Raw genomic sequence first — 10,994 nt, 5'->3', positions numbered from 1 at the left:
CCCTATAGAGAAGCAGTGCCAATAGAATAGGACTCCCTGGTGTGAGCTAGAGGGGAATAAAATCCCCCCCCCCTTTCAGCATTGAGCTGTGGAGCAGTGGAATTGTATTTGGAATGATGGTGGTGCTTCATCCCACACTTTTGGGATGAGTTCGGTTGGTTATCATCCAAAATCCTAATGTTCTTGTTGCTGAATGCAATCAAATCCTAACAGCTTTGCTCCTAGTAAATCTAGTAGAAAGCCTTCCCCCCCAAACGTCTCGTCTCGCATCCGTTAGTTCAACGTGTTCTCGAGTGCCAAGCTGGAGCTTTTCTGTTGTGTTGTCCAAGTTGCCTAGAGACCAACTTCAGAGACCGAGAGGGGGAAGCGGTGAAAGACAGTAAGCCGAAAGTAGAGAGGAAGGTTGTGTGTGTTGTCAAGTACCCAATTCTGGTGCTCCAGAAGACCCAGGGCAGCAGAGGAGAATGTCTGGCCCTGTGAGAACAACCCTGAGTGGAACCAGAAGGTCAGACCTGAGCTCCCTAGAGAAAATGGTCAACAAGACAACTCTGACCACCCAGAGAGTCCTCCATACCCACATACTGGGTAAGTGCAGAATGAGTAACAAGCTTAGTGGTTAATACCTCTGCCCTTCACACGACAGACTGGAGTTAAATCCTCCACCTGGGGAAAGCTCACGCTGTGGTGTTGAAGGCTACGTTCTCCTGCCTCTGAAACACGGTTAAACTGAAGAGCTCTGGATAAGAGTCTGCTTTAAATGTGTGACTGCATTGCAGATGCATTAGACAAATCTGTGATCTTTCTCAGGCCATCCCTCAGAGTCTGAAGCATCCCCTGACCTTCATTCCTCACTCCTTCAGCCACCCATTTTCTCTTCAATCACTCTCTCTCTCTGCCACCACTTCTCTCACTCTCACCCTTTCCTTCTTCCACCCTCTGTCCTTTTACACTCTCACCCTCTTTCCTTCTGCCACCCTCTGTCCTTTCTCACTGTCACCCTCTTTCCATCTGCCACCCTCTGTCCTTTCTCACTCTCACCCTCTTTCCTTCTGCCACCCTCTGTCCTTTCTCACTCACCCTCTTTCCTTCTGCCACCCTCTGTCCTTTCTCACTCTCACCCTCTTTCCTTCTGCCACCCTCTGTCCTTTCTCACTCTCACCCTCTTTCCTTCTGCCACCCTCTGTCCTTTCTCACTCTCACCCTCTTTCCTTTCTGCCACCCTCTGTCCTTTCTCACTCACCCTCTTTCCTTCTGCCACCCTCTTTCCTTCTGCCACCCTCTTTCCTTCTGCCACCCTCTGTCCTTTCTCACTCTCACCCTCTTTCCTTTCTGCCACCCTCTGTCCTTTCTCACTCACCCTCTTTCCTTCTGCCACCCTCTTTCCTTCTGCCACCCTCTGTCCTTTCTCACTCTCACCCTCTTTCCTTTCTGCCACCCTCTGTCCTTTTACACTCTCACCCTCTTTCCTTTCTGCCACCCTCTGTCCTTTCTCACTCTCACCCTCTGTCCTTTCTCACTCTCACCCTCTGTCCTTTCTCTCACTCACCCCCTTTTCTCACTCACCCTCTTCCTTCTGCCACCCTCTGTCCTTTCTCACTTTACTTCTTTCTCACTGCCATCTTCTCTTTCTCTCTTTTTTTACTGCCATCCTTTATTCCTGTTTCCTGTATAATTCTTTCTCTTTGCCACCACTTCTTTCTCTGTGTCCCTACCACCCGCTCTCTCTAATTCTTTTTTTTTTTTTCTTTCTCTACCATCATTACTTTCTCTTCTTTTTTCTCTTGTTCATGTTTCTCCCACCCTCTTTATGAAACTTTCGCTGCTCCTCAGCACTCAGAGCAGTGTGTCTGAGCTCTTCCAGAATACCATGTTTCTGACTGGAGCGCAGTGCAGAGCATTCTCTCTCTCATAACAACCTGAACACAGCCCTGCAATGACAGTCCCCTAATTGCTAGTCTCCCTCTCCAAAGCTAGACAAATGACTGTGGCATTTTCAAGCGCTGCATGCGCACCCTTATCTCGCCAGCGGCCTGTAGTTCAGCTAACTCCCTGAGAGCTCCCACTCTTTTCGACCTGTCCTTTCTTCTGACCTGGCATAATTGTGCCTCTTGTAAAGCGAATGGAAAAGATGGGTGTTTTTTTGTTTTTTTTTTTCCCCCCAGCGCTTGGCGAGAAGCTTTGCTCACAGTCTTCCTCCTCCTTCACCATGGATGTTCTCCACACATCAGTTCCAGACTCTTCTACAGCGCGGCTCCCTTTGGTGGAGCTGGCGCAGCCCGATCATCCATGGACCGAGGGGTTCCAACAGTGGGCTGAGGAGGAGAAAGAGAAGGCCCTAAAGCTTCAAGAGGAGGTACCTGAATAGCTTGTCCTGATGTGCTTGTTAACAAGCTTAAGTAGGCTCCATTCTTAAAAATAAAGGTGCCTCAAAAAGCTGAGTGATGTCTTAGATACAGAGGTCTTTATATCAGAACCTTAGATCCACTTTCCAGTCCAAGCATTTGGAATTCTTGGTAGGTGTGGCACTATGTGGCCAATCATTTACCTTAACTTCTTCCTTAACATCCATGACTGGAAACTGGATACAAGGCCCAGATCTGAAGACCATTTTGGTTCCATTAAGAAGCATGTTTGTATAGTGATTTGTAAGTGTGAAGAACCTTTACGTCAAGCGATTGCTCTTCTCTTCATTATAAATTATAATGATGGATCCCACTGTGCTTTCTAACTGATGGCTGAATGTCAGAATCTTTGTGAAAATAATTGTGAAATATTCGTCTTAAGAACGGTTGATGAACGAGAACCATGGTTCTTAATGGCACTAAAAGGGGTTCTTTATGAGGGCTCTGGGTGGCTCGGCAGACTGAGGCACTGACACTACGATCTGAGGATCGCTAGTTGTCAGAATCTAAGGCTGTGCTGCTTGCCATCGGCAGCGGGGGCCTGGGTGGGGTCGATGGCGGGTGTGATTCTGGCCAGCACAGACGTCTGTTAGCTGAACTGGGGGCACGATGTCTGCCAAGTGATGATGCATCAGCGGCAGTTTGAATAGAGGTGGTGGCTGACTGCACATGTATCGGTAGAAGCATGTGCTAGTCGTCACCCTCTGAGTGCTGGGAGCATTAAGAGGGTGACGACCAGCACATGCTTCCTCTGAGTGAGGAGGGGAGAGTCCTAACGAGTGGGTTGGGTAATTGGTTGTCTAAATTATGGTAAAAATGTGATTCTTCTATGGAAACGCTCAACAATTTAAAGTGGCTTTGTCTTTAGGAGTGTATTCCACATCGGTACGCTAGACAAACTTTGCCCCAATTTCAGAATTACCTTTAAATACTAACTTCTTTTGCTCCACCATTTGCTAATTGTGGGCAGCCTTACATTTATACGAACCCTCATCTATGTTGCCTCCTACAGGGAGATGGAGTGAATGCAGCATCAGCAGTTAGGCAGCATCAGCAGTTAGGCAGCTGCCATTGTGTGTATGTGTGTGTAGTGCAGTGAGGAGACCTTGTGTAATGGGCTGTAATTGCTTGTGTAATTGCTCTCTGGGGAGAGTGTACGTCAGCCAAAGCCAGAGACTGCTCTCATCTTCAAAAGCTCAGTACAGTCAACCCTGCCAGCCCTGATCATCCATCCTTCTCTTCTCTTCCCGTCCCTTTCTCTCCCTCCCTCGCTTTGTCTTTTCATGTTTTTCCCACCTCTCTGTCTCTGTTTCTCTTTCTGTTAATTCCTTTTTCCCTTACTGTCGTCCTCAATCATCCCGCCTAACTCGTTTGTCTCCGCCTCCCTTTCACCCTCTATCTTTTTCTTCATCTATTTCTCTGCCTCTTCCTGCTAATCCCCTTTTTTCTTCTTTTCCCTGTCTCTATATCTGTGTAGTGTCTGCGAGCCCAGTTCCAGGAGGCTCTGCAGGCCAGGGCGAGGCTGGAGGCAGAGGCCATTCAGGATCAGCGGGTAAACATGGAAGCCCAGCTCGAGGCTCGTTGCGCCAGCCTGAGGCAGCAGATGGAGAAGGAGAAGATGCTGAAGGTGCGGGAAGCTTGCTGGAGACTGAGGGAGGAGATGAGGAGAGAGGCTGAGATGGAGATACAGAAGGAAATGAGGGTCGTACAGGAAACAATGGAGGTGAAGTAACCTTATAGGTAGTGCCTGCCTCCTGCTTCCACTCACTCATTCCAGTCACTTCTATTTACCTTAAAGCTTCACTAGATACACTGCAAGACATGATATCATGGCAATGCCGTCTCCCACACAAGTGCTCATTAAAGTGTCTTAATGAGTGTCTAGAGGATATTAAGAGTTGGGTGACCAGCAACCTTTTACAAATGAAGAGAAAATTGAAGTCCTTTTTTCTCTCTGAATAAACACTGAGCTTATTAAAACCGGAGCGCTCTCGCCACACGTTAGGAATCCTGGTGTTGTTTTTGATCCCACGTGACTTGTCCCACAGTTTGAGATGTTGCACATTTTTCCCCCATAGGAATGAATGGAGTGCATGATGTGATGATTATCAAAATACACTAGTAACACCCAACCAACCACATGGGGTACCACAGCAACCATTTTTACAACCACCTAACACCCTAGCAACCACTAAATGACAGCAAATGCAAATTGTAAAACTGTAGCACTTATGTAGCAAGCACTTAGGAACATCGAAACAACCACCCAGGGTATCATAGCAACCACCTACAATTCTAAGGGGTGTGTGTGTGTGTGTGGGGGGGCTTAATTCTTTTTCTTAAATTTGCATATCTATGTGTATGGTAGCCATTTTATTCCAGGCATTTCATTAAAGCTGCCTGAAAGACTTACCTGAATTTGCAGACTATGAATGGCATAAAGTCACCCAACAGCAAAGTGAAAAGACTAGTGGAGAGCCTGCCAAGACATGAAAGCTGTGATTGGCAGTCAAGGTTATTTCAGCATAGTGATTTCTGAATTCTCTCAAAGTTCAAATATCATTACTGTGTTTAAATTTGAATGCTAACATTTGCATTATAGTTATTATAGTAATAAATTTGCATTAGTTGAGTTGTTTTTGAGCAGTTGTTATTTCTGCAAATTGATGCTCTAAATATCTTTATGTGGAATTTAGGGGAAATGTTGTCCATGGTTTATGAAAAACAACGCAAATGTTAATTTCCCTAAACACTCTGCCTAGAAATAGTAAAACCAAAGAAACTGATAATGTAGGGTGGTCTATAATGTATTTTTATCTACCTTGCAGCTTAGAAAATTACTTAAAGCAAGTAAGAATGTCCATAAATAAGTCCTAACAATCCCACAGTGACTCTCAGACTGAGAAATGAATTAAAAATGGATGAAGGTTTTACTGAAGATACCATTCGTTTGCAGTGTGGGTCTACAGTTACACGCTGTAGTCCATCTGTCGTCCTGCGCAATTTGTCAGTCACCCTCTTTCATCATTGGTGAGTTTCTCTCATGTCAAAATCACTGCTGAGTTGAAAGCGGGCCAATATCCAAAAAATATCCGCCCAAAGGTGGTCCTGTGGTCAGAAACTGACAGTGATAAAAGAGTAGAGAATAATCACTGTCCACCAGATATTAATAGGTGATGGACCATTTTTAACACAGCAGTTGTGCCGTCCTTTCAGTCCATTGAGATGCATCACATGCAGTGGTCTTTCTTTCTTCATTTATTTATTTTTAACAAACATCACTGTCCCTGCTGTCAACTGCTAGGAAGTGATTTATCCACCACCCATAAATATCCAGTCAGGACTGGCTTTGGTCAGAAACTGAAGGAACTGTTCACTTCTATTGTTGGAGGGCTGAAGTCCAGCACAGTTTGGTGATTTTCCGTTCTAGTTCAAGAGGGGAAGTAACAAACTGCGCTGGATATCAGCCATTCAGGACCAAGCCCTGGGCTAAAGGGTGACTAACACAAGTTGAGCATCAACAGAATGGCTACAGTGTCCAACTACATCAGTCTCTTGGTCTGTAACTAGCCTCTGCTTTATGTGGGTTATAAAGTGTACAGTGTGTCTTTCCAGTCTTTCTAAAACCGCCTCTATTCAAACATTAGGACTGTATTAGTAAAGCATATCCTATGTATCACATATACTATATTACTGTACAGCATATCATACTATACAGTTGTCTAACATGAAACTGCAAAAACACAATAATTAATGTGTCCATGTTTGAGATATCAACCCTGCTCCAGATTGTTTGGGCTGCTATACAGCGTTTTGGCCAATGTAAAAATAAACTTCAAAATCTTCAAACCTACCCCACATGGGGTACAATTGCAAGCTCTTGGCAACACCTTAGCAACCACATCAGACACTATACCAAACATGTTGGATATCCTAGGAACACCATAGCAATCACCATCATGGCAATTGCCTGGGATACCCTAGCAACCACCAAGCCGCACCATAGTAACAGCCTAGCAATGGCTTGGAATTGGAAAACATTTAAATGGTGCAACCATTCTGCAGTTTCTTCAGGTAATGCACGTTTCTAGTTTGTATAATATAACAGTATTAATAAATGCTGTTGATGTTTTTTTTGTTGTTGTTGTTGTTGTTTTTGTTTTTTTTTTATATTAAATAAAAAAATATATAAAATATTTTTTAAAAATTAGTGTACGTTCCAAAAGAATCCTCGAAGGTAAAAGACTCAGGCCATCAAAAATATCCTACCTGTGGTTTTGTTACAAGGTCATGTAGGTGATCACATAACACAGATCGACAGAACTCTGGAATATACCAACTCTCTCACTCACTCACACTCTCGACCTTGTCTCCTTCTTTTACTCTCTCCCACTGTGTGTAGCTCTATTCTGTCTTTCACCTCTCTCCCTCTTCTCGTTTTTATTCACTTCCTATTACTCCCCTCTCTCTCTCTCTTCCTTTCCTCTCTCTGTTCTCTTTTCCTTTAGTTTATTACCTCGCCCCCTCTCGCTCTTTCTTTCTTAGTGGTCATGGGCTTGCTTTCCACTGCTCTCGCATGCCTCTTTACTGTGAGTGCTAGATCATGTACTGCCACCGGCTCTAAACTTTGGAATTTTGGAACACCCTGCGTCTACACCTCAACACCCTCACACACAGACACGCTTATTTACGCACAGTATGCCATGTACTGTACAGCACCCTCGGGTCTGAGAAAGATGTTACAAAAATACTTCTTGCATCTGTCATTTACACTATGTACATTTTTATATACACACACACACACACACACAGGAACGTGTGAGGGAGTGTGTGTCAACAGCAGAGCGCCGTGTGAGGGAGGAGTGTAAGAAGGAGGCTCAGCAAGAGAGACAGAACCTGCAAGACATACATACGGAGGAAATATCTCAGCTTCAGGACAGGCAAGAGCATACACACACACACACATACACATTCCTTCACTCTGCCCCATATAACACTTTACTGCAGCAGTATTTCTTCATTAGTCTGTTTCACTTGGCACTCACTCGTTCTACTCTCGCGCCCGCTCTCTCGCTCTGTCTGTTGCTCTCATTTTCTGTGTTTCATTCTTTTTTTTTCCTCACCGTTTCTCAAACTCGTCCTCCTCGTTACTATTTCTGTAACTTGCTTCCTCATCCAACTTTCTCTGGTGTGTTAACTCAGCTGGTTTGTTTGTATGTGTGTGTGCTGTAGGCTGCAGCAGCTGCAGGACAGTCTGGTGCGGGTCTGCGGGGAGCGGATGCAGTATGAGACGGAGCTTAAGGTCAGCGCTCGTAATGAGGTCATCATGAATAAATGAACAGATCCAAAACGGGCCTGACTCCAGCACGGCATCTGCACCTCACTAAGCTAACCAGTGCAAACACAGCTCTCTCTCTCTCTCTCTCTCTCTCTCTCTCTCTCTCTCTCTCTCTCTCTCTCTCTCTCTCTCTCTCTCTCTCTCTCTCTCTCTCTCTCTCTCTCTCTCTCTCTCTCTCTCTCTCTATACCTCTCTCTCTCTCTCTATACCTCTCTGCCTGTCTCTCTCTCTCTCTTTTCTTATGCCAGCACATCGCCTGACTTTTGTTTTCTGTTAAACTTGCTGACATCACTGTGTTGACTTTACCCTTTCAACCCATTCCTCTTCTCGCTCTCGTCCAGGCCGAAACGCAGCTCTCCTTGTCCAGCCACTTCCTGCACTTCACTGATGTTTCCAGACTGTGCTTGTTGTAGTTTTCCACCTGTCCAACTCTATCTGCGTCTCTGCGTCTTCATTATTTCACACTCTCTGCATTCCCCCCTCCTTCTCTTTCTGTCTCTTGCTCTCTGTCTCTGTCACTATTTCTCGTACTCCAGCCCATTTCAACACCATTTAGAGTAACATGTTACTCCATCAATTACCAATTAAGGTAATATAATAGAATTGGAATTGTACAACTCAAGAGATTTCCACTCCGTTCTGTTCCACCGCTCCAAGATTCACTGTAGGCACTTTCAGCAGAGGACAGGGGATTTTGGGCCCCGTGAAAAGATATTACTTTCTACCAAAATACTCAATGAAGACATTTTTAGGGCCATTGTCAGTAAAGTCAAGTCCCCTGCACCCCTACAGCGCCCCTGAGCATGGCCACTCCGAACAACCTGTCTGCAGCTATGATGGGCCTTCTTTGCCCTACCACATCGATAAGCCTTGCACACCAAACACCGATTGTTGATTCTTGGCCCCTGCTCAGACCACTGTCAGTAGGTACTCATCACTGCTGACCTGGACCACCTCCAGGCCGTTCTGAGATGTTCCAACACAATTATCTGGCCTTTGTCAAAGTCACTCAGGTCTTCACACCAATCACGTTTCTCCACTGTAGACAAGTACCATTGATCGGACTGCGACTCTGAAGGAAAACTGTGAAAATTAAGACAGAAGAGCATTCTAAGACAGTTATAGAAGTTCTAGAGCTGCACAACAGACAAAACCTGCATCAGGAACTATGCATACAACTGGCCTGCTTTGGGGATAACAAAAAAAAAACACATCAAAGCATGGCTGAAATTTGGCCAGAAAGCATCAGAGTGCGATGAGGTAAAAAAAAAAACCCAGCACTACACATTAATCAAAGGACACCATCCCAAAAGTGAAGTGAAGATGCTGTGGGGGTGTTTTTCCTTGTGAGCTGGGTATCTTGTTGAAATTGAAGGAGGGATGGATGGTGCAGAATACAGAGATATGTCAAGACAACCAACATCAGTCTACTAAAATAACGAAAGCTTGGGTGGAACTTTCAGCTGGACTGTGATGCTAGGTATAAGGCCAAATCAACACATCAGTGGTTGGACAGCAAAAGGTGAATCTTCTACAGTGTCCAAAGTCCAGATTTAATTCTAGCATGTTTGCCACTATACAGAAAAATGCAGACCCAACAGATTTAAAGCAAAATTTGTAGCAAAATGGTCTCCTGAATACTATACAAGTCCAATTCTCTCATTCTCATTCTCTCTGTCTCTCTTTCTTTCTCTCTCTTGCAGAAGGTGCAGGCCAGTTACAGACAGTTTATTGATCTGACTGACTCCTCCCTCCACTCTGATTACTTGTTGAAGCTCAGACGACTGGGCAGAGAGCCGGGGCTCATAGAGACCGCCACGCAGACTGATGAGGTCACTGACAAAGCTTCCATGTCCTGACTTAACCTCTATTTATACACCAATCAGTCAAAACATTTGCACACACCAGATCTGACTATTTGAGGCACGGATTCCTCTGAAGGTGTCCTATGATATCTGGCACCAGGGCCAAAAGGTGGGGCACCTTCATGAATCACATCAATGAGCTATAGGTGCCCATGACCTTGTTGCTGATTGCCCACCAGTACTTGATTGGACCACTGCATACCAGAAATAGCCCACAAGGCCTGCCTGATGTTTTGGACATGTACTGACATTGCTTATGATTCTTATGCTTGCCCATTTCTCCTGCTTTTAACACCTCACTTTCAAGAACCGACTCACTTGCTGCTAATATATCCATTGCTTGACAGATTGCAACTGTAGATGAAGAGGATCAAAGTTTTTCACTTCACCTGTCATCCACACCTCTCAGGTTCTAATGTTATGGCTGATTGGTGTATATGCATTGGCACTTTGAAGCTAAACAGTAGGTTTGGTGTGCTATATTATGCTATATAGAAACATTTGTGAAATGGTTTGTTGCAGATGATTTTCTAAGCTGCCGCCCGATACAGAATAAAATATGCTGAACATACATGATCTATTTTATGTATATTTAGCAACACATCATGATGTAATATGTATACTGTAATTTCGCTTTTTTTTTAATGACTAACAAAACACCACCTTGTGACAGAGTGGCTGTTGTGCCGCCCTAAGGCCACTAGGTGGCACTGCAGGTAAAGTTTTACAGCTTCGGTGATTCAAGCAGCCCATTATCAGGTGCTTCGCTCTTTGAGATGTATTGCAGTAGCCTACCTACATTTCCAGCGGTTGTGCCTATTTGTAGGTAGTAAGTAAACGGTCAACAAATCGGTCCACGCTGGGGTTATTTGTTTTTGTCTCTTGCATTTTTGAGCATCAAATGAAGACATATGGGAAAGCGTGTGTGATGTCTCTGTTGGATGTTACATCCGAGTAGTAAACTTGTTATTAGTGTCGTTACCACGACCGTGAAATGCTATTACACGGGCTGTTACCAGCGAATACACTGGGGGCGCTGTAACTCTGTAAGCCTTTAGTGTGTTAGGAGGGAATAGTTAGGAATTGTGTGTGTGTGTGTGTGGTGCAGGTGTGCATGTGAAGGACCTAAACCGAGGGCTCCGTCCATCGAGGGTCCTACGTGATCCTTTAAGGGACACAGACGCCCCCCCGCCCCCTTGCCATCCCTAAACACCCACTCTGGATAAAGAGTGGAATAATAAGGGCTGATTGAATTGGGGACGCCTGACACGCCTTCACGCCGCCTCCTCTTAAAAAAACCCTGAAGAAAAATCCGCTCCGTTGATGCACCCACCAGCCGGAAGATGCGTGTGTGTGTGTGTGTGTGTGTGTGTGTGTGTGTGTGTGTGT

General features: G+C 45.0%; 1 protein-coding gene across 2 annotated transcripts; it reads left to right on the top strand.

Annotated features, from left to right (window-relative positions):
* The first annotated feature begins 366 nt into the window (after positions 1-366).
* LOC140562909 (uncharacterized) lies at positions 367-10,152 on the top strand. 2 transcript variants are annotated; one of them, XM_072688774.1, is made up of 6 exons: positions 367-585; positions 2,163-2,353; positions 3,880-4,125; positions 7,215-7,342; positions 7,635-7,704; positions 9,444-10,152. In XM_072688774.1, exons 1-6 carry the CDS (start codon positions 465-467, stop codon positions 9,597-9,599), a joined length of 912 nt encoding a protein of 303 aa, XP_072544875.1. In that variant the 5' UTR covers positions 367-464; the 3' UTR covers positions 9,600-10,152. The 2 variants fall into 2 exon arrangements, with proteins under 2 accessions (XP_072544875.1, XP_072544876.1); XM_072688775.1 differs by lacking the exons at positions 7,215-7,342; positions 7,635-7,704.
* The last annotated feature ends 842 nt before the right edge of the window (positions 10,153-10,994 follow it).

This window comes from Salminus brasiliensis, chromosome 9, assembly GCF_030463535.1.
Source record: "Salminus brasiliensis chromosome 9, fSalBra1.hap2, whole genome shotgun sequence".
Classification (NCBI taxonomy): domain Eukaryota; kingdom Metazoa; phylum Chordata; class Actinopteri; order Characiformes; family Bryconidae; genus Salminus; species Salminus brasiliensis.
The sequence above is the reverse complement of the archived record's forward strand: the minus strand, read 5'-3'. Positions and strand labels throughout refer to the sequence as shown.